General features: G+C 42.5%; 1 protein-coding gene and 1 long non-coding RNA gene across 2 annotated transcripts in view; one reads left to right on the top strand and one right to left on the bottom strand.

Moving 5' to 3' along the window:
* Positions 1-11,762, bottom strand: part of Dhc98D (Dynein heavy chain at 89D) — a 34,374-nt gene extending 22,612 nt beyond the window's left edge. The window contains exons 1-17 of the mRNA XM_065866393.2: positions 11,177-11,762; positions 10,160-10,215; positions 9,896-10,019; positions 9,441-9,547; positions 8,475-8,704; positions 7,525-7,655; positions 6,669-7,297; positions 6,037-6,227; positions 5,061-5,655; positions 4,621-4,927; positions 4,172-4,567; positions 3,231-4,110; positions 2,814-3,167; positions 2,463-2,754; positions 2,209-2,367; positions 670-822; positions 36-254 (exon numbers count right to left, since the gene is read on the bottom strand). Coding sequence (XP_065722465.2) covers positions 36-254; positions 670-822; positions 2,209-2,367; positions 2,463-2,754; positions 2,814-3,167; positions 3,231-4,110; positions 4,172-4,567; positions 4,621-4,927; positions 5,061-5,655; positions 6,037-6,227; positions 6,669-7,297; positions 7,525-7,655; positions 8,475-8,704; positions 9,441-9,547; positions 9,896-10,019; positions 10,160-10,215; positions 11,177-11,762 — 5,409 coding nt within the window. The remainder of the gene's footprint in view (positions 1-35; positions 255-669; positions 823-2,208; positions 2,368-2,462; positions 2,755-2,813; positions 3,168-3,230; positions 4,111-4,171; positions 4,568-4,620; positions 4,928-5,060; positions 5,656-6,036; positions 6,228-6,668; positions 7,298-7,524; positions 7,656-8,474; positions 8,705-9,440; positions 9,548-9,895; positions 10,020-10,159; positions 10,216-11,176) is intronic.
* Positions 7,180-15,750, top strand: LOC136116472 (uncharacterized). The gene is made up of 3 exons (XR_005014440.3): positions 7,180-7,314; positions 13,342-13,590; positions 14,148-15,750. It is a non-coding gene; the product is annotated as an uncharacterized lncRNA (long non-coding RNA).
* Positions 15,751-24,107: the final 8,357 nt, after the last annotated feature.

The raw sequence follows: 24,107 nt of genomic DNA, 5'->3' as shown, positions 1-24,107 counted from the left end.
TATCTCATGGATGAGGTTGTAATGAAAAAACCTACCTGCTGCAGCCCCTCAAACTCGGTTTGCACCCTCGCAAACTCATGATAATCCACCATGGCCATATCGAATAGTCGCTCTGCATTGGCCAACTCCTCGCGTCTCAATTCGCGTTCGGCAATTTTCTGGCCATAAGGATCCATTAGGCGCACTCCTCGCTCCAGTTCGGCACCCACAGAACCGGGGCCATTCTCATCGTAATCCTTGATAAACTCGCCCAACTGTCGGGCGAAATGGAAAAAAGGTTAGTGCAGCGTAAAGTGGCTGTGGGGTTGGTCCAGACCCCCGACGGCCGACCCCTGACCCATCCACCACCACATCCGTCTTGCGCTCTAATTCAAATGATAAACACTTCAAGTTAATTCATTTTACGCTGACGACAGCAGCGCCGTCGCCGCTAACAATTGACAATAATGGTTGAGCGCGCGGAAAAATCCAATTAAAATGCCATTGAAAGGAAATAATAATGGGAGGAAACAAAACAGAAATGCAGAGAAAGAACGCAAAATAGCGGAAATGCAAAGTCGGCAGCGCAGCCACGGCCTCAACCAGAGTCCTAATCCTATTTGCCACAACCCAACATCCCAGAGGAAGGACCTCCACCTCTGGGTACTTCCTTTTCCTCCGACAACTTACATCATCGCAGAACTCATCGATTTCGACGGAAGTCATGTCGGCGAATTTCTGCTTAATTGGTTGCAGCTTCTCATAGCGATACAGGGCCGATAGGAACAGTCTTTTCCAGCGCTTCTCCAGGTGATGGGCCATCAGCATGTCCTCGTAGGGAAACTGGAATGGCAGTGGGCGAATTAAATTGCGAGTCGAAATATATATGCAACGCACATAAAAATTAAGCAGTGCCCTTCAATTATGGCTGAGTGCAAATAATAATCATGAAAAGTGCCGAAATTCACTAACGACCAGCGAAGCATGGTGTTCAAACCCTCCCTCCTTTTCTTCTTTTTGACCCACAACCAACAGTCCACAATCCGCAGTGGAAAAAAACTATAGCATAGCTTTCAGGGCCGCCACCGCATAAATTTTCATTTGGCCTTTCCAGCAATTGCAATGCCAATATATACAGGTGAGGTCAAAATATTAGCTATAGGGATTTATAAAGATTTTATATCTCTTTAAATATTTTGAAAATAATACATTTTAAATTGGACTAATATAAATTGGTTTAGTAATAGTTACTAATTTTTTAGGATTAGCAAATTCATTTTCAACTTAATATCCTATCAAATGAATTACTTTGAGTTTAATAATTCATAAACTATAAATAATAGCTTATAAACTATAACTTAAAAAACCCGTATATCATCTAAACAAAGTCTCTTATAATAAAGTGTATGATGATATATTACTGTTGGTTCCAATTGACAACCTACAAAAAAAATTAGTATTTATTCAAAAAAAGTACATCTTAGTAAAGACATTCGGTAAAAAGGTACATGGTATCGTTTAACCAGTTTATACATATAACGATTTTATGGGTGATATCTTAGAGCTACCCTTTTGACCCCATCTGTATATATATTACTCTGTGCCTGAGTGCGGGTGTATGCATTCATTCGTTCATTAATTTATATAAAATGCAAGTTAATTCCGTTTTGTCTGGCCAAAGCTAAGCGACGTCGCCGCCGCAACGGAATGCCATCAATAAATGAACGGACCGAAACGAAACGGAGCGAACGGATCCCAAAATGGCCAGCACACAGACACAAATTCCGATACGCAGCATTGGCCGGGTCGGGTCCGAGAGTCCGGATCCTAATCTGGACTATGGACTATGGTCTGGATAGTCCTGTTGCTGCTGCTGCTGCAGCTGCATTTACGTAACCATTTGTGTGGTGGTTGCGCCAAAAAGCGGAAAGCCATTTCCAAATGGTCCTGGGCAGACCAACCGCCGAATATGCATATGTAAACAGAAATAGAAACAGTGACAGTAGTCTCAGTCCAGCTCGACTGGGATTTCGATGGGATTTTTGTAAAACTGCTCATTTGAATACACAAATAAGCGCGCCATGGTTGGCAGACTTAAGTAACTTTCATTAAACGGGGAGTGTGCTATTAGAAGGATTGGATTAGGATTGAAAAATACCACCGGGAAACTGAATAAAAACATCGACCATATCTGGAGATACAAAATCGAAAATATAAGACGTGTCTTACCATAATTTTATGCTCGCTGAGAATGGTGAAGGTCTCTTGCATTTCGTGAATTTTCTGCTCGTTAGACAAAGTCGTCGACTGCACCGTACCAATCGTGGTCATGACCAGCTTGAAGTCCTCCAGCTCGCGTGTGGTCTTGTTGAGATTCAGGCCGAGGGTCTGCCACAGATTTGCACAGATTAAAAGGGGTGTTTTTGGGGTGATGCGATAGGATAGGAAAGGGTTATGCGAAATCTTGCAGAGCCCAGACTCACTTTGATTTCGTTCCGCATTGCCCTCATGTTGTCGTTGACATGGCGCAACAGCTCCTCGCCCAGTGTGGTGCACCAATCCTTGGCATGTTGCGTTATGCTCTCCAGCAATGGCTGCAAATTTATGCGCACACACTTGATGTCCTGGTACTTGCGGGTGTTGGCCAGCGTTTCCACAATGGACGAGTAAAATGTAAATTTCTCATCGATTTCAATGAGCGTCACCTGCTTCTCCAAGAACTTCTGGCAGATGATGCTCTTCTCAAAGGCCCACAGATTGAAGTACTTGCGGAATCTATGGGATAAAAGGCATTAATTTCGTTTTCTTTTGCCAGAAAAATAACATATACGTACTGGGCCACGAAGGTTCTTGCTTCGCCAGCGACTCGAACAGCCAAATCGTGTATGTTTATGACTAGATCCACAATGGATTTGATCTGAATGACGTCCTCGTAGTAGGTGTAATTGTACTTGAATTGTTTGCCCATTTCAACTAGTGGACAGGCGATGCAGGTTCCGTTCATCCATCGCGTAAAGATCCTGAGCCTTGAGATATAGTCCTTGGTGGCGGTTACAATGGTGTTTTGCAGCTCCTGGACAGATGGTTCCAAAACAATCTCCGACATGAGGAGCACTGCGTTAACCTCAAACATGGGTTTATCCGAGACTAGACGGTTGATATAGCACTTCAGATTCTGATAGGTCATGCTGGAAAAAAGTAAAAATGATAAAATAAATGAGGTATACAGGATATTTAAAGTCGATTCTTACTCAACAATGCACTTGAATGTTTCCTCTTCCCAGTATTCGTAGTAGGTCTTCATCCGGTCTGACCTACCCGAAAATGTGCCCAGCACCAAGCTCTCCAGCTTGACCAAAACTGGACCCAGGGAGTCATAAAGCTTCTTCATCTGCGCAGCCTTTCGATTTCTCGATGCCTCCAAAAGTTCAAAGTAGCCTTGGCAAGGATAAATACCGGAGCCACAGACTTGTTCCGCCTTTTCCTCCGCGGGCACATCTTTTTCGATCGTGAACATGGTTATCGTTTCACCAGTGACCGATTTGAACCTTTGCGACGATTTCTTTCCTTCTTGCTGAGTCGATGAACGTTGACTATCAGAGGCCGAAGACATCTCACTTTTCAGTTCTTCATCAAGGTTGAACAAATTATAGCTTCTTATCATATCGATGCGAGAGCGCAGATCCAGACGAATAAAATTGATTTGGGACACAATTGAGGTTAGCTTGCGCAACTGTGAGTTGATCTGATCGCAGAATTTGCTAATATTGAAGGAGGTCCACGTATATCGGCCAATGCCCATCTGAATAAAGAGTTCTGTGTCGTAGATGTGACCCCGCAGAAAGATAACCTCGGACATTGAAAGGTTATTAATGATCGCCCTGTACCGGTCGACCACCTCCGTCATTCTTTCATAGTCCTTGAAGAGCAGATCCTTCTTCATGATCGCCGTGCGCAGAACCGCTGGCAGTGTAAAACCGAGGTGCTCGAACTGCTGAGCCTCGAACAGAACATCAAAAACATCGCGCTTCAGATTGACCACAAAATCCATGTCATACTCGATGAGGGTTTTGTCCGCAACCAGTTCGCGCCAAATGGGCAATAGATACTGAGATTCCGCACGCTGCATCACTAAGATAATAACAAACCATTAAGGTAACCGGGTTAATAAAAATATATACCCAGGACTTACACTCGCAAGTCCTCACACAGTGCCTATCCATTGCCGTAATGTCTTTTGGCTTCTTGTCCTTGATCATTTTGATAAAGGATTGACATTCCATTAGCTGTACATTGGCCTTTCTCGTATTGCTGACCATCCACATAATCATTGCCACCAGAACGGTCAGTCGGTTGATACGGCACATCAGCTTCTTTTGCGATGTGTCGCCCACCAACATGCCCTCATCTTCCGACTCCGTACTTGGTTCCGTTCCCGCCGATTCGGCAAGACTATAAGTGCTAAAAGCTTCCGATTGCACGGCCACTAGGTTCGATTTCACGGGCGTGATGCGCCTGGAACTGCTCATCTGTAATTCCGCCCGGGGCTTTGCCTTTAGGGTTTGGACAGCTTCCGAAATATAGCTCACTGTGGGGTCAACGATTAGTTTCTATCGGTAATAACTTTTCTATAAGACCTACTTGTAGAGTCTTTGCATATGCGAATTCGTAGTACGTTGGAACGATTTGTGGTATTCACCAAGTAAGTAGCGTTCTGTATGAAGTTCTCAAAGAGCACCTTTTCGAACTGGAACATCACCGTCATCAGCTCGAAGTACTGCTTAAAGGAGCTGCGCTTCAGAAAACTGTTCTTAATAGCCGGCTCATCCTCAACCTTCTTGAAAGCCAACACTGAAGTTTTGAGCTTCTTGCCCAGCAGGCGCGCCCAGAAGATTGCACTTATTTTGGCCGGCTGATGCTTGGCCATAGGCGGGGATTTCTTCAATTTCTGAGGAAGATAATAATTTTTCTTTTACAGTCCATGAATCTTTTTTTCTTAACAAATAAAAGCGCAAGTGATTTGTAATTATAATAATTATAATACGCTATAGATCAAACATATTTTATCCTGACTTCCGTACCGTAAAAACTCTTTCCACAGCATTTATCTCGGTCACGAAGAATCGCAGCAGATTCTCGTGTTTGGTGGACACGAATTCCTGAAGGCCAGCCCTAGTGTCGATGTTCATGGCATTGACGACCAGGTCCAGGCCCTTTTCAGAGGACAGCAGGGAATTGATGCTCTGATCAATGACATTCTTGGCCTCGTTCTCCACGTTGTCCAGCCGCTTGTTAAACATCTCCAGGGAGTACTCCCAGTTCTCCCAATTTCCAGGCCTGAACATGTCGTAGTCCACACTTTTGATAAGATCATCCAGCATGCGGTATACCTTCCGCATTAGATTGTCCACAATTGAGGGATCCGCGATGCAGGCCTTTAGACGATGTCCAAAAAGGTTCTCGTACTGGACGAATACGCGACCCACATAGGCAATGTCTACGGCGACGCGGTGGATGTGGTTAACTTCATTGAAGAGCGCAACTCGGTCGAACTCCCAGCGGGATCCGGCCCCAGAATCCTCGATGTGCTGGCGACTGAGCTTGTAGGCTTGCTTCCAGCAGCGCAGCAAATTGGCACAGTTGGTGGCAGTCTCATAAGTGTAGGTCGCAGAATACCTGTCAACAAAAAAGCAAATTCATTTAGAGAATACTTCAGGAAAATCCCCAAGGGCTTAAATATGGCTAAGGAAGTTAGGAAGTTAGTAAGATTGTGGTTTAGGTCTGCATAAAAGCAGCTATACTGTACTTATAAACATATTTATAAAACTAAAAGAAAACATATATATTTTTAAATTTCTTTCATTTATATTAAATGTGATGATATAAAAGTGAACTGATACTTAAAGAACAAATGGAAAAACGGAAATACCTAAACTATCGTTTAAATATTCTGTCATCTCTAAGCTTATGCGATATTTCTCACAGACACGTAGCTCACGCGCCCATCTCTTGTTAAAAAGTCAAAGCTAAACGCATTTGGCAAATTTACATACTTACTTGAAGATGTTCTCAAAGTTGATGATGCTCTTCACCTTCTGGACGAACACATTCGAGATCTGGCAGAGCAGGACCTGCATCTCGGGATCCCGGCAAAAGTGGCTGGACATGGTCCAGATGTGACGCAGCCCAACCATAATGTTGGGGATCTGGAGCACCACCATCTTGAAGCTCTCATAGCTGCGCACTTTCTGGTGAGTAGATTAAGATAATACACATTAATAGCAATTCTACGCATAACTCGTAAGTGTTATATATAATGTTTAAATTAGATTAATATAAGCAACAAAATATAGCCCTGAAACTGAATAACTGTAAGGTTTTGGTTCCGAAAAGAACAAGTTTGTGAGCCAGTAGTTCCGATCAAAAAATTAAGTTGATGTTTGGAGTTGCCACACTTTTCGAAATGTCTTTCATATCTTTTTGTGAGTCCTGATTTCGGATGGAAATAAATTTTAAACTGGTATGTATTTAAGGAAGTTCAACATTTTTCTTGATCTTTATACCCAATTAAACTTATAATTGTGTTATAAATTTTAAAATTTTTCCAGATCTATACGAAAAATTACTCGAATGGAGTAGTGTTGGAAACTCAAGTTTAGGGACTGGAAAAAGGTGTCAATACAACTTACTTCCAGATAATCAATGATAGTTCCTAAATAGTCTGAGTTTTCCTTGGCCAGCTTGAAGCGGGCCTCTGTCTTCTCGAGAACCTTTTGCCACTCGTCCAGGACTGGAGATTTGTCATCAGTCAAACGCTGTAGAACAGCTACCACAAATTCAGTCTTTAACTGCTCCAAAGTTCCGTAAAGCTCCACCTCCATTTTGTGCCAATAGCGGTGCTCGGCCATCGGAGTAAAATCGTCCAGTTTGGCATCTGTTAGCGTCTTCATGGTTTTCTTGAGGTACTTTATCCAACCGTCGACTACTTCCTCCAGTTGCTGCTGACTGTAGGTGATCACCAGGTCCAGTCTTTTAGGATCGACTGGCACTCGAATGATGGCGTCCTCGAACTCGGTCTCCTCCTGACCTGGCAGTATATACGACGATGGAAGACTGAAGGCCCAGACAATGTGGTTAATGGTCCAGGTGATTTCACCCTGGAACTCCTCGATCTCCTTCAGAAGCCTCCTCTGGATTGGAGTGATTCGTGGGGGAGTGGCCTCCTCGGCAGCGTGTTCAGCCTCCACTTTGGCCTTCGTCTCACTGAGCATCTTCTCCCAACGCTGGGCAATGGTCAGTTTCTCAACCTTCTCAACCACTGTAATAGAATATGGGGTAAGTCACTATATAATATATTTTACAACATTTAAAAATATTTGTATCCTTATTGGAATTATCAACCGTTTTTAATTATCAATTGCTTTTTTGAAAGAAAGTTGTAGCCAAATGATACCATTTTTGTTTATTTAACCTTAAAAGAATTTAAAATGTGGTTCTAAAATTGTTGTTCTCGATTATGGAGATTCGGTTGAAGTATCTACGCACCTTCTTCCTCGGAGGACGAGATATGGGTCTCGATTTTGTGGGCATCGCTTTCTTCATCCTCCTCCGTGGGTTCCGTTTCCGGCTTCTTGGCCTTCGCCTTTTTGGCCGCCGCCTCCATCTCCTTTTTCTTCCTGCAGAAATGGATCGGAGGGAGTGGCAAATAAACAAACACAATTAACGGCTGGGCAGTATGCAAAATTAACACAAAGCGTAATGAAAGGCTCCCGATAAGCAAAATGAGCAACAAATACAAGGGCCGACAACAAAACGTAACAAAGGCTACTCCGCTGGACGTGGACGAGGATGTGGACACGAACCCAACTCTCCGGCTCCTCCTGCGTTGGCATTTTTTAATCTACATGGCCGAAATAAAAAGGGAAAAAATAAAATGCGGCCCGAAATGAAAGGGGAAAAATTTAACTGTGGCGGTCAAGTGGCATTCGCGAGGCGGCAATGAAAGGCCAATGCAAGGATGAATGAGGCGCGCCAGGATGTGCCATAAATGCTGCCTGCCAAACAAATGGAAACTGCCCAGAACCAGGACCAGAATCAGAACCAGAACCAGAAGACAACAACGCACACCGACGACAACGGAGAACGGCGCCGTTGATGGTAGCATGAAATCCGATTAAAAATAAAAATTTCTTATCGGATGCGCTGTAATTTATGTGCGAAAAGGGTTCCGTGCAGCAGGATAAAAAGGGGAGAAAAGGCAACTGTGGCCGATGGTAACCAGCGATAAGCGCAAAACAAAGGCAAACAAAAAATGCGCTCCCCAAAAAAAAAATGGGTTAAAAGAAAGCCAGCATTCACAATCGGAGCCCAGTCACTCCTCCACTCCAGAGCAGCAGAACAGCAGAGCTCGAAACCAATAAACCCAGGCCCGATTTTTGCCCAGAAGCCAGCGGAGCAGCGAATGCCGCACCCTGCCTTTGTTAAAAGTTAAATACTTTTGTTGTTTAAGCGCTCTCAAACGAAATTCCGATGGTTTGGATAGCTCCAATAGACCCGGGCCCGATTCCTTGGCCTCGCTGGAAATATCCTCGCCGGCATCACCAGCTCCTCCACCGCCGCCGCCTCCTCCTCCAGATCCACCGGCCTGCCCCTCATAACTGTCCATTTGCTGACTATCCGCTGTGGCCGGTTCGCGAAATTGAAATTGAATGGCGCTCTTGTAAACCTGTTTGTGAAAAAAAGGAAACCCACATGTACAATGGAATCAAAGATGGAGTGCCAGGATATTGGAGGCCGCGCGTTGTATTCTGGGCCTGCGGTCTGTGTAGACTTTCTAATTGATTCGCCCCGTTCGCCAAAAACTGATTTTCTGGCAACAATTTTCCAATTTATTTTCATGCAAAGCTAATATTATGGAAGCCCACTCGTCGCGCTGCCGACTTTTGTGGACCGCAGAATTCGTAGGGCCAGAGTCTTGGGTGGCAGTCTAATGGAAACCGCAGCCCGTTTTGGAGCTATGATGAAGCAATTTGCGTTGGCGGTCAACGCTTAGGGCTCGGTTCAGTGGGCGTGATGCCCCCACCCCATCCTATCTAGCCACCCAACCACACCCGAAATCCTCTCAGCACCAAAGTGATGCAGTGAAGCGGAAAAATCTTGCGGCACAGCGGGCATTTTGATAGATGACTGCCTTGTTTCGGGAATTAATTACAATTCGTCACAACATTTTGTTTTGCGGTCGGAGAGCGGACTTCGGGATGAAAGGACGTGCGGACGGAAAGACGAACGAGTCCTTGAAACAATGGCGTATCGGCCTTAAAGTCCTTGATTGATTGAACAACGTTTTATGGTGTGTGAAATGAGCGAATCGGGTGCAAATTTGAGTGATTTTGGTTTGGTGATGCGTCTTTTAATGTCCGATTACGGAGGAAAGTTGGGTAGTACGGAAAGGCAAGGCTTACCAAGTTCAAGTCATCTCTCAGCGAGTTGATGAGTGACCCTCGAACGGTGCCTATCAGAAAGTACAGCGGCATTTGGGCAAAGCAAGCCGATACCTCACTGAACCAGGCTGAAAGGACATTAAAGTTAACGAATTATTAGGATGACAAAATGGGATATCGAACAAGACGCAGACAAATGCGTTAGACTTTCACCAGGATGCTGCGAAGAGAGTGGTTCCCAAAGTTATATCTAAAAAATGTTATATATAGTCTTAAATTTTTTTAAAGTTATAGTTTTAAGAGGGTTACACAAAACGATAAAATGATTTCAAGTCGTTTTTAGTAACAAGAATATGAGAGTCTTTAGTAGCTATACTATATTCCAAAAATATTTTATGGAGTCTTATATATAGAAAGATTATTACTATTTTCCGTTTTCGTTTGCTGGCTTGTATAAATTCATTTTCAGTACTCACGTATCTCCCTCCTGTTCTTCCGCAAAATGTATATATACTTTATTTTGGGGTCCAGGTCCTCGGACTCCATCTTTCCAAAGTGGCAGTGCACTTGTGGGGTCTTGACATACGCCGGGACCAGTTTCTGTAATTTTTTGCGACTTTACTGACTAGTTTTATGTTTTATCACATCAATTTCAAAGGGTTGAGAGCCATTTTCAATTAGGGCTTCCCTCGCACACCCTTTGTGCGTTTCAATTAGGGTTTGTTCACACAGTTTCTCACCTTCACTTCCACGTAGACGGGCACATAGCTGGGCTTCTTCTTCTTCCCTTTGCTTCCTGGGGGAGGAGGGTGCAAAATTTGGGGGAGTGCATTAGTAGGGGGGCGAAAGTGGGCGTGTCAGAAGCGAGTAAGCGAATGCAGCTCCGCGATTACGATTGTGATTGAGATTGATGGGATGGAACAAAGTGCAGCGGGCGGAATTTGCATTGTGGCAAGTTGCGCGCTTCCATTTAAATGCAATGAATGAGCCGGCGAAACTTTGCTCTTATCTTTGCACCAGGCAATGGAAAATCAAATGAGTTGGATGCCGGAATGGTTGAGCTCGTGGAATGGGTGATTCAAATTAAAAGTTACAAAAGAAATGAATTTTAGCCAGGCAAACGAAAATGAGGCCCTTAAATATTTATGATGTGAAGTGGGCAGCGCGAATCAAAGTGTGGACCAAGATTTTCGTTTGATATCAAGTTGGACGGGCTAAAAATTTATGCATCTCGAGAATGGAGAAATTGGGGTGAAATGGAAGAGGAAAAACTTAAAAACGGAAACTTTTGAAATTAAAATCTTTGGACAGAAACAAAGGAAACTCGCGTAATGCATCATATTTACCGTTTTCCGTATCAGAGCTGGCTGGAATTAATAGAGGTGTATTATTCAAATATATTACTTTCAATTTTTTGGATAACAGTTTTTATTTTAAAATTGTATAATTTTCAAAATTAAGAGGCTTGGAGCATGTTTTAATTTGTAAATAAAATGGGAAATATAACATTAAGTTGAACTTCCATATTTCTTATCCGACACCGAATCTATTTTTTTAAATAGATACAAAATTATCATTACTACCCATATATAAAATATTTATTTAAGCAGAAAGAAAATAAAATTTAGTTACGGACGCTCTCTTGGGCGGACAATGCTAAGTTATTGCTACCTATTTGAAAAATATCGAAAATTATTGGAAGTCTCAAAATTATCTAGATTACAGATTATGGAAAACCTTCCTTTCTTTTCACTTACGTCGAGATCGAGCTGAGCTCTTGCCACTGCCGGCCACTGTTGCCTCCTCCTCGCCTTCCAGTTCCCCCTCGACCTCGGCATCTGTGGTTTCTCCGCCTGTGTTGACCTCCTCGGCGTGCTCCTGATCTCCACCAGCGGCTGGTGGCACCGTCTCCTGTCCAGCTTTCTTGCGTCCCTTTCCGGCTGCTCCTGCTGCGGCACCGGCTTTGCCTGCGGACTTACCGCCCGCCATTCGGGCATCGCCCTTTTTCTTACCCTTGCCCTTTTTGTCCGGAACAGTGGGCGGTGGGCGTGGCACCTCCTCAAGGACAGTTATTTCCTCTTCTATAAGTTTGTCGTAAAAGGTGCGCCACACGAACAATACCACATAGTCCAGATCGCTTTGGGATTCATAGCGCCGCTTGAAAAAGGCTTCCACGGCGGGCATATTTTTGTTGATAGTGGCATTCACATATTTGGGTTCGAACACTCCCAATAGATTGGAAATAATCGTCTTCAGCCAGACCACTCGGGGTTCATCGTTGTTAAAGGATTCCGGCGGGGCATCGACACTCTCTGTGGGGGATTCGAATTGGGTCTGTGACATGGTGGAATAGGTCCTTGAAGTTGGGCAATGGAGTGGGTTTTTTGGAGGGTATTTTGCTTGCTCTCTTTCGGTTGTTTGGCTGCCACGTCGGCGTCTTCGCGCGGCTGAACATCAAACGTTTGCCTTGATTTCGCAGGATTTCTCGTTACAAACAGGATTTCTCGTACTCCGTCTCCCACTTGATACCAACTTGGTGGGATGCTCCTCAACCACCTTTCCGTTTTTGTTGTTCTTTCAATCAATTTCAGCTGCCTTACTGTGCAGTTCGGTTTCGTTTCCGCCGCAGAATGCTGGCGTATTTACTCCTGGGCGTCTGCAAATCCTTTTGTGTATCCCAGGACAACAGTTGCGGCTGCAACTCCGGCGTTGGCCGATGCCAGCCCGTCTAAAAACCAAATGTGGATTGCCTGGAAATGTTGTCTTTGGCCCACACACACTCGGGTACAGTTTTACAATTTGTTAACAACGTTTGATGGAAGTTATTTCCATGTTCCTGACGAAAATATAGCAGGTTTGCTTTGATTTAAGATGTCGTATAATAATAGCAGAGTTGTTTAAATTGTTTATGTAGCTTGTTTTGATTCCATTTCCACGGTTATGTTGCTGGGTTGCCTTGACTAGTTGTTGTTAGGGTAACCCACCCATCAACCACCCATTGCATCCTATCCGATTTAATGTAATTTTCTTGCTACCCCCTGTTTCTGGTTACCTGTCAGCCACACTTGCAACATGCAACAGTCGAATAGCAATGCCCGAGTATTGTTGGCCCTTTGGAAACCAAAGCAAACCGTACCAAAAACCCCCTGCCAAGTTATGGAGCTCACGCCGTTGCGTAAACAAAACACGCAGCCCCGACTTAATGGCTATGCACATTAGCAACGTGCCAGGGACTTTCCCAGTTGCCAGTTGCCAGGAGCCCCCAGTCCGGGTCCGGGTCAAGTAGCCCCGGAGCACCTCAGCTGCCAGGAGCGTGGAACGATGGCCACGCTCAATAAGTGTATAGGACCATAAATGGAAATATTTACTCGGCACCGTCAACACGGCAAAGTGAGTGGTTGTGGGTTAAGTAAGTGTAAGTGCAAGTGCAAAAGTCAACTTTGCCCAGGCTCTGAAATTGCCTAACAACCGACTGCCAGGCTCTTTGATGACTTCACTTAAAGTGCATATCCCGTTGCTACCATCAAAGTTGCGCAATCAAAGTTCGCAGCCAATCCAAAGTGTTCGAGGAATCAATTCCATAGGATGTCATTGATTTTTCATTAATTATAGGATTTTACCCACTTTCCAAATGCCTTGGAAATTTTCTTATCTTGCTAATGTATTTTTTAATAGAACGCCTTAGGTGCACAGCCAAAAATATAATCAAACTTCTATTTACTTTCGATATTGTCAAACAATTGCAATAGTATTCGGTATTCTGTAGATTATATCTTTAATTGGTATGCAAACTTTGAGAAATAGTGGTGTGACACTATTCATGATTTTTCAAAATATTGTTAGGATATGTCTAAATGCCTAAATAAATATAAAACAAATTTGTATTTCCCACCAATATGACGGTTTCAACGCTAAATTGCAGTGTAGAAAATGTTTGGCGATATTGGCTCTGTGCTGCGGAACATTCAGCTACCTTGATCTATCGAAGACGCCAGTGCGAGGACAACCCAGCTCAATACTAATTAAAATAAATGAACATTTACGTCGTCACAGCAGGTGGATATGAGGGTGAGAGGCCAAGGGTTCGAGCGAAAGATTAGGTGACGAGCCAGGAGCCAGGATCCGTGAGCCAGGGGCAACGGAGACATCATTAAAATGCATGGTTCAAACGGTGCGTATACTTAATATAGATTGGATGAGGATTGTAGATGCGGGAGCGGATGCGGATGGTGGGGTATGGGGCTTGAGTGTCCTAGCAGAGTAGAGAAGGTCCTGGATGAGTTGGCTCCCTTCGCTACCACGTTAGCTTGCGGTGACTGTAATCTTTATGCGTCATGTTTTTATTTGTATTTATTATTGCGTCTGCGGAGAGCGAAGTAGCGAAGAGCACACTTTGTTTGCAGGTGAAATATCCACGCATCCAGCGAAATGAGAATTTATTGACTTCGCTCTGCATATGTGCGTGTGCTGTGGGTGTGTGGGAGTGTGTGTGCCTTTCCTATAAGTGTCTATGTTTGAGTACACCAAAAAAAAAATATATATTTGATCTATCATATAAAAATCTTCAATTTTGTATCAATAATTCGAAAGAAGGTCAGGAAAAATAGCATTTATAAATATGAAAATTTATCCAATGATATCATATTCTTAATATTCTTGCTGATAACAAATATGTATAGTTCTCATGTAAATATGTGGCCCACATAGAGCTTTATTTTCCTTGTGTAGCTACATTTCCGCTTGAATCCTGCCAGGACCCTAACCCCACCTCCCCCTCGTCATGCACCCACTGCATATTTATCTACGTCACACGAGTTTGATAAACACAGCCAAGGTTTCGAGACAACTCGAACGCTGCCTGCGTCTGTTTGCATTTGTGCTTAATAACTTTTAAATGATGCGGGACGTGCCTTTGAAAACGAAGCCAACTGAAAGGAGGTCCTGGGCCCCGGAGCCATACTCCATAATTAGTGCAATACCTACGATCGTATGTACAATATATACATGTAGCAATCTTGCACTGCAATCAGGACACGGCCCCATTGAAGTTGAGTTTCAAGCTATATTAAGCTTATCTACACTTTATTTTAAATAACTAAAAGTAGCCCTGCAGTCGCATACTAAAATAGATATATAGGTATCCATATTTGATGTATTTTTAAAGGTCACAAGACACAACCCTAATTGTTTGACGATATACTTGAATATAAAGGGTTATTTATTTGCAGTGTATAAAGTCATAGAAAATTTATTCTAATCATTACATAAAAGGAATTTAGACAAAGGATACTATTCAAATACCAAGGCAGAAATTCCCTAGAAGATATGCAACGGATTTTAAAACATATTTCATAAATCCAACTTTAGTTTAAAACATATTTTAGTGTAAATCCTTACAAGTACTCGATGCCATGCAAGCAGGTGCTGTCGAATCGATACCTATTAGCCCTTGACCAGTGCGGTGAAGATAAGCACAGAGCTCGCAGTGGGCTTTGCAAAACGGTTTCCATGGGGCCAGCTGCTGATGGGCTTGGACCGGCTTTTGTTTGGCCTGCTGAACATTTGGAAAATGGTTACAAACAGTTTTGAAATGCCCATAATTGATGCAGGAGGTGCATTCTCAAAGCCAGGCAATCGCACTTCAATATGCATGCCAATGTGCACAGAATCCCCAGTTCCTGGTTACCATCCGGCTGGAATCGAACCAAGTGCGGTCAGGCGTCTCTGCAGGGATGCTGGATGCAGGCTGCAGGATCGGATTCAATGCCGGAATCTGAGTTGCTTGGGTTGTGTTAATTAATAAACTGGGCTTACTTTAAGACGACGCCTGCAATGCCAGAGTGGCAGACTGGTAGAATGGCAGGATGGCCAAATTACCATGGCAGCCTGGCCGTAACCGCAACGATTTGAATGCAGTTTTGTCTGCCACAAAGCCGAATTCCAGCAACTGGCAGAGATTGCATGCTTTGCGGATACTTAACGAGTCGACGCCTGAGGAACGGGCCAATACCGAATGATGCCCTCAAAGCCGTATAATTGGCCAGCGATGCGCCATCATCGCCGGCATGGAGTCGATCGATCCCTTTGAGCATTGGCCAAATGCCGCATTTTTGAAGTAATAAAGCGCAGGTCAATCTCAGCTGGGCATGTGTGTGCGGGTTGTGGTTTCAGTGAACGCCAATTACACCAGCCAACAGGATTTTGAGGACCCCATGCGAGCAATGAGCTTATGAACGAATGGCGCTTAAGCCAAGGTCTTATAGTATGTATTATTGTATGTATATGATTTGTCTCCTTACCGAACCCTCTTAACTAAACAACATTTTTGTTAAATATATAAATCTCAGCAAACTTTGGAATACTATTCAAGATACAAATTTGTTCAACAAATATTTAAATTATTCTGCTTAATCATATATATAAACTAAAGAACTGAACTAAAGTTTAAAATGAGTATCTACTAGATACTATCTAGGGTGCAACTATGTTGATTAATAGACTACCTAATTAAGATTACTAACTGACTCACAGATTCCTTTTATTGATGCCTTGTTAATTTGATTACAAACGGACCCTTTGACTTTTATATCCCCCCAAATTCATTGAACCCAGTCTTTGCTGTATCCTGTATGGGGACTTTACCCATTTGGTTTTCTATCTCTCGTTCTGAATCATTTGCGATGCCCTTTAGTGCACTGGCTAATTAACATAGTCTGATTGCTGAGCGATTTCCATTTGCCGCTTTCCAACTCTTTTAAAACGGGAAAAGTTTTACGAAAAAATCCAGCGTTGTCTTCAACAATATTATTCAAAATTTTAGCCATCACCTCATTCCCATAAGCAAAAGTTGGAAAGTTTTTTTGACTGACTCAAGTTTTATCATATTTTTGCACAGCCAAATCTCGGCGAATAAGTCTCCGCTGCTCCGACTCTCCGTTCAATTTGCATACAGAGTTTGAGCATTATTTTTATTTACCTGATTCAGCGCTGATTTATGATTTTATCGTGAAAAATGCAGAGCTGCGGCGAGCGAAAGGACGAAGGAGACGACAAGGACGTGGACGTGGATGTGGATGTGGACGGGGATGTGAAGAGCGAAGCTCACGGAAAGTCAATTGAAATGCAAACGTGGCCAGTGGGTTGCCTTCCGGTGTCCGCGTGTCTGGGTGGTCGGGTGTCCTGGAGTCCTGTTGTCCGGGAGTAGAATCCGAGGAGCTGCTCCTCCTTCTTTTGTTTGTGAACGCCATTGCGTTTGGCCATAACTCAAAGCTGGAGCTTTGTTGCCCACCAATTGCCGGGCATCACGTGTTTTCATTTGGCGCCTCTCGCTTTCGCTAGGAAGCTTTGTGCCAAGTGCTTGGGGGAATTGTCACGTCACAGGAAGTTGCAGGCGACGTCATTGACTCATAAATAAAGTTAGAGCCACAAGGAGGGGGCACTGCTGTTGGGGATGGTCTGAGGAGTCAATTGCTTTGATACAAATTCAACCGAGCCGCGGTCGGCGGATGTGCCCAGAATGCAATCGAAGACTACCGGCTCGCAGGATCCTCTAAATCTTTCTTCTATCTGCTAGTGCCAAAGATTGTTGCAAAGCTGGCACTTCTCTTGTCTGTTAGTATTCACTAAGGTGTTTAAGAACTAAAAATGAAAGGAACAGGATAAAACACCCACAAATTTAATAATCGATAATTTTGGATTTATTGTTTAAAATTTATCTCTGACATTATAATTTAGGAAAATGACCTAAAAAAGTATTGCCTCAAATCCCATTTTATATAGTTTTTCCCTAAAATGAAAGGAACGAAACACTTTTAAATGTAATCATTCCTACATTATAGGTAAAGACATTATTTGTGTGCTGTTCAGTTAGATATTTCGTGTCTCGGTATATCAATAGTTTCTATATTTCGTCCATACCAGAAATAACTAAATTCTCCCAGAATGTTGTCTACTTTTTAACGTAGCAACGAACCAAAGTTTCATAAAAAAGAGTTCATGGCTGTTATGTGTGCTCGTTAGCACCATTTAAACTCCAAAAATTGAAAAATGGTTTTTGTACGTACACAAAATGTGTGCGAGGAATGGTTATTCTTTCAGGACTTTGGGTTCGTTAAAAGCAACGAAAGATATGGTTAAATATCATAAAAATTTGGTTAATACAGGCTTGGTGTCCTTTTTGATGTCACAGAAAATTCTACGGACCTTTTCGGTAATTGGGGGACGAATTTAATTTGCCATGAACTCTCTTATATCGCCGTATGCATATATACGTGGCCTGTACCACTAGCACAATTCGCACAGTTAAACACGTCAATAAGTTATGGCTGTTTGAGTGGGTGAACCAGGTGAGTCAGGTGCGTAAATGCTCCGGGCGGCCTGTCAGTCACCGCTGCCAGCGGCATCTTCTCGAGAATTTGGTAGGTGGTGGCGGTGGTGGCAGTGTGTCCTGGCCAGCAATATTCTCGGCAGCCGTCATGTGGCTGTTTCATTAAAATATGCAAGCAATATTGCGGGATAAAAACACACGAAATTATACAAAAGCCGGGCAAACGAACGCCCACACACATGCGGTACGATGTCAGGGTGAATTTTTCATAATTTCCAACGTTCGAGCAGGGGACAGGGAAAAATATTGCAATATTTAACAGACGCATCGGCGGAGGACGCAGCTTTTCCTCCTGCTCTTCAGCTCCTCTGCTGCAGCTGTCAGCCAGGATGGCTAGGATCGAGTGGTTAACGGAGGGACTGGCGGGGAATATGGATATGAAGGGCAGGACAGGCGGACAACGAACACATTGAAAGCGCATTTATTTGTCACTTGTCAAGCGGACCCAACGTCGCATCCTGGGCCAACTGGCATTTTATAATTCCCGAATGTTTTCCTGGCTCCTTCTTGCCGGGAGTCGTTGAGAAATGTCTCTTGATTGTCTCTCACACATTGGCACACCGAAAGAAATAAGATCAGGGGAAAACCCGATGTGAGGTAGGATAAGGTATCGATTTGCACTCAGGGTCACCATAAAAAAATTTCAGTAAAATTACTAATATCTCTTACTGAATTTTCAAATACTAAAATTTTTATATTTATTGTCAAGTGATATCACATTTGATATATTCTCCATAAAATATGTTCAGTTATATAAGGTATATTTAGGATAAAAAAAATTTTTAATGTTTTTTTAAATAATAAATATTATAATACTTATTTTCGGGAGATATTAGGTTTGGTTTCCTAAATTCTACGTAAAATAATTTCAGATTTTTAAAAACGGTTTCGTCAGTTTTGAAGGGTTTTTTAAAAGTATATAAGTTAAGACCTAATAATTTAATTTTAGTTATCGCAAGTTTTTGAGTTTTTTTTGTTTACATAGAGGTAAAAATTCAATGCAGATTTACTCTACTGAACCGATTTATGTTTCTAAATATTTTTTCCAGTGCTTTTAGACACTCACACAGACACTTAATGTGGTTTGGGGCTTGGACAAGGCAAGGGCTGAACTTTTATTAATTACCTGCATGTGGCGGGCAGCGGTCGCGCGGCGGTCGGTGGGCGGTCTGTCTGTCCGTCCGTCCATCTGGCTGCCTGCCATTTTCTGGCGCACGCGGCGTATGAGTTATTTTCCGGGGACACTGTCGCGTCGAAGGCTGTTTTCATTTAATTTCATGTTTCAATTTTCAAGCAATTAACGCATAAAAGGCCGACCGTTCGCTGGCTTGCCCAAATAATTGACCAAGATGGAAAACAGTCAGCTGCAATTTCATATGCAAATGGCTTACGGCGGAGGGGCAGGGGGATTTGGCATGGAAAAGAGAAACAAAATGAAAAGATGGTTAGCAGTTGGTGGAAAATGCATTTCCCCATTGGCATGGTCATGGGTGGTTGGTGGTGGTGGGTGGGCCGTCTGTTTTTTCTAATAAATGAAGTGAAAATGTTTTCAGCAAACAAATTTATGAGGCGTGCAGCATCGAAATTATGATAAAAGATTGAAGTGTGCGCATGTGAGTGCTGCTCCTCCTCGACTCCTGTGTTTGTAGATATATAAAGCAAATATGCGCAAATTCGTGTTCTGGCAAAGTAAAGCAGAATGGAGCGTCGAACCAAAAGTGGCGCGTACTCAAACGTAAAATGTTTGTTTGCGGCTGTTGAAGGGGTTTGGGGGAAATACCCCAGTCCAAGTCCCAGTCCCATTCCCATTCCCCCTTTGGAATGTGCACACATCAATCACAGTTGCCCAGAGCCAACAAGAAAAAAAATTAAATAAAAAAATACCAGTGTGAATTTTTGGGAATCTAAAGATGCATGTGTCTGTATATATGTATCTGTATCTGCACATTCATAACTACAGCGGAGTGGAAAAATAAATATGAGACGCAGTCACATAGTCACATACAGATGAAAGCCACGCTAATTTCCGTCACGTTGAGCATACAAAGGAGTGGCAAAGCACGTGTGGCAGCCGAAAAATATCTGCACAGGAAAAAATAGCAAGTCATTATTGGTTCCCCAGAGTCGTCTTTTATTAATGTTTCCTGAAATTATGCTTTGATTGTTTTGGAAGTAGTCCAAAAGCACAATTAAGCATGCCCGAAGGATCAGTTTCACTTTTTACTAATAGAAACTTATAAATATAAGTAACAAATTGTTAAGGTTTCCGCAGAAATCACTATCGTTTTGAAGTCATTGACTAAAAATATTTTGTTGCATACTTTTAGACACTTTTTAAAGTGATATTACAACCAAATGCAGCGATATTTCGTAATAAATCTATAGGATTAATGGGCTTAAAATATTTTAAGCCTACACACTTTTAAATTATTAGTAAATACAAAATACCTACACATTTGTTTTGCAGTTACTTAAAAACGTGTATAAAAGTATGCAGTAGAATGTGGTAATTAATTCATGCGATTATTGCTTTTAAATATTTGGATGTATAGACTCTCTTTAACGTGATTTAAAAACTCTAACGATTTAAAATTCTAAGATACCATGTAATATAATTTGACTTGTGATACAGATATTTTTCCTCCATGTAGCCATGAGGCAGAAGTCGACTTCGAAGTGGAGGTTCTTTCCGCCAAAGATATATGGCAGAAGGCAGGAGCTAACAAAAAGTGAAGGAAACATCAAAGGCGACGGACATCGACTGCATCGAGTGCTGTAACAATCGTGTAGCCTGCTTTTTTGGGCCAAAAGCTGCAGCTGCGTGTATCAGGTGGCATCAGTAGTCACCTTGACTTCATGCTTCCACATGAATGGCGAAAAGTGCGGCACAAAAGAAAACTGTGGGGAAATGTTGAACATGCCAGGTAACAGGGAGAATATTTTGATGCTCAGCAGAAAGCAGGGCAATTTCCGGGTTGGGTTGGCGCCATGATCGAATAAACTTTTCAATTAGCTTTAATAGCTTAACCAAAACTCTCTCGGCTGGAGATTTTCTATATTTGGCCATTATCAAGGCATCTAACTGGTTTCTGTTTCTGATTCGACGACCACCATGCAAATTGAATTGCATATGGCCACTCCGGCTGAGGAGGAACTTTTCCACTTTTACTTTGATGAATGTTTCCAGCCAAGTCGACGTGATAGTCAAACTGCACAAGTATGTGAGGATGGGCCAAAAAACTTATTTTTTGGAGAGCCTCAAAAATAGCACAAAACACGCTTTAAGTTGGCCAACTTTAATGATAGCAAACTAAACGGCAGGTAAACGAGTTTGCCCAGCAAGTTAAACACCTATAAAAATTCAACTTTCATTTACGAAAAATCAACGAAGGCGGAGACGAAGGCATGTAAAACACTTTTGGGTAAGGACTTCTGGGCGTTACTCTTTGCCAACTGGTGAAGCGTGCAGCGTGTAAACGAGAGCTGTGGATGAGGAATCCAGTGACTTTCAGCTGTGATTTTCAACTTAATTAATTAAAAGCAAATTAAAAGTTTTAATCTCTGCGCTACAAATTGTTGCTGCAGAGAAAGGGCTTCTCTGCCAGCCGAAAAAGTGCCTACAACATTATTTCCACCGAAGGGAGTGGCGAAGTTAAGGAGGGGAAGGCTCCACTGATGAGCAAAAATAATAAACTGTAGCCGAGTTGCTCTTGTTGTTCTCGGAATCTGAAAACAATCGGGGGGAAAAACCCATCCCCTCTTCAGCAACAAAAGAGTTTTCCCCGAATAAAAGGGTTGACTTTCGGGGGGTTGGAGGTTTTTCCTTTTGGCATGGGTTTGAGTAGATGTTTGGTTTCATAAGCCCAGTGTAAGCAGATTTTATCTTAATTCAACGCAAAATTAACAAATTTCCAGGCCAAACAACGGCTGACAAAACAGGCAAAGTCAATTTGCTTAAACGATTGCTACAAATACTTCAACTCCTTCAGAAATATTTTATCTTTTGAACTTCAAAGTTCGAGCACGGAGCACACACAGGCCATAATAAGTGTTTATTTGCTAGTTTTGAATTCGGAATTCAGAATTTATTGCTTAAAGCCCCTTGATTTGATCAATGGCTTCAAATCAAAGCCAAATGGAATGCACGTAGCTGCAGCATTATGGCACCGACATCGCCATCGCCATCACCTTCTGACTTTGGATTTCAGCCATCCGGGAGATGCTGCTAAACGTCACTTGCTGAATTTATGATGCAATGTCGTCTCAGGGAGCTGCATTTATCACGTTCCCGTCAGCTGCATGTCCAAGGCGTCGGATGGTTGTCATAAAAGATGCTCAGCACCAGTATTCGGGGTCTTCGCCTTCTGAAAGCCATAAAACGTTTGTGCCCCGAAACTTCTTTATTCCGGGAGCCACGCCTTAAATATAACTAAGCCATGAATTTATATTTTCTCTTGGCGCAAATCTGTTTCTTTCGCTAATTGCGCGGCCATAAATCTATAGGCTGTCTCGATTTGAGGGCGTGGCCGGCAGTGTCTTGTTTTGCATTTGCGAAATGAAAACACAATGCCGGCCAAGTAAGCCGCCTGGCCTGCCAAGTGCACGTCGATTGCAGCGACGGGCGCCGGATTTCAGCACTGAAAAAAAATATTTTTAATAAAATATAGTGCCTTTTACGATATAAAAAACTATGCATGTTTTTAGCACACATGTTCTATTTGATGCATAAATATTTCTTTTGTTTTAATTTATATGAGAATTTGCACATACTCGTATTTCGATTTTTACATACTTTTGTTTTTATTATATCGGAATTCACCTACGTCTTAATTAAATTTAGAACTTCCTATCAACGCATGCTTTTACAAATCAGGAGAAACTTGTTCCTCAATTCCTTACTTAAACAACTTTGGGTTATGTTATTCAAAACCATTTATGTTTTGAAAGATAGCTTCTTTAAATGAAATGAAATACCATTGTTTTACCCTGGTGCAGTTTTCCACTGGGTCTGCAGACTAATTCAGTCAATCTAGAATCCGATCTATTGTGCTTCTCCCCGTGTATTTAGTTGCAACATTTTATTGTTGAGTTTTTGGCAGGGCCTGTCCTGGCTCTTGTCTGATGTTGCTGCTACTGCAGAAGCACTCGTAAATGTCATGCCGTGCATTTGCATTTCAATTTCCATTACAATTCGGAATGCCAGACCACCGCCCAACCGCCCACCATCTATCCCCTTTTGCTGTTTGGCCGCGATTAGCGCGCTATAAATCCAAAAATGTTGCTGTATTTTAACAATGTTTTTGCGTTCGCCATGCCAACCAGTCAGCTGGCCGTTACAGCCAATGGCCACTGTGTTTGCTGCCGACGTTTTGTGTTGTTAAATGCATGCAAAGACCATAAACCAAATCATTTCGCGCTGCCACGCCCCTCCGAAGTGGAGGCTGTGAAACATTGTCCTGGCATTTAGGAGCTCCACTTTCGAAGGCAGCCAGAGATCATGCTTCAAAATATGCAACTCATTTTCCTGATGTTTTTGGCAACGGATGGGGGATTTTCGGGTGTACCGCCCAGAGTATCCCATTTGCATTATTTGTAGCCCGATACGCATTTAATTAAAATTGCGCATTTGCATTAGTATTGGCTTACCCGCAGAGCGACTCGGATTAGCATCAGCCATATAGTGGTACCATTCCAATCGGAAACACATTACAGCAAAGTTGGAAAAGTTGACGGGGTTCAGAAACCGAGATAGGAAACATAGAGAGTAACAACTCAATGGAATAAATTTGTTTTAAAGGTGATCCTTTAACTTTGAAATACGATTATGATATTACTTGGAGGCTTAGGCTGAGTGAAAGAACCTTTTTTTATAAGTGCACTGTTTAAGAATTCATCATCTGAAATCCTTTATATTTAGTCATTATTAGTTTGCATTAATATTTAAGATTTTAAAAGAGTTAAAAATTATACAAAGTGTTATGTTTGTAGTATAAAATGTATGCAAATAATTTAGATTTAATTCCGAATTGATTTTAAAAGTTCACGAAAGTAACTGTCTTCACCTCTATAACCCTTCTTTCTTCGGCGAAATAGATTTCTCCGCCTTGTAGCCGAGTGTAATTATAGTGGATTTACTCAGCAGAATAAGCCACATGTTTACTTAGTAGCTGTGTCAGCAGTATTGAAGGCGATTGAAGAGGTCTCGAGTCTTGAGTCCTGGGACCTGAGACCGAGACCTGAGTTTTCCCACAGCACGTATACGTAATGGCTGAGCGTTTTGCCTACTCATTTTGCGTTACGCA

Source organism: Drosophila suzukii, chromosome 3 (genome assembly GCF_043229965.1).
Source record: "Drosophila suzukii chromosome 3, CBGP_Dsuzu_IsoJpt1.0, whole genome shotgun sequence".
Taxonomy (NCBI): domain Eukaryota; kingdom Metazoa; phylum Arthropoda; class Insecta; order Diptera; family Drosophilidae; genus Drosophila; species Drosophila suzukii.
Note: the sequence above shows the minus strand (reverse complement) of the source record. Positions and strands in the feature narration are given on the sequence as shown.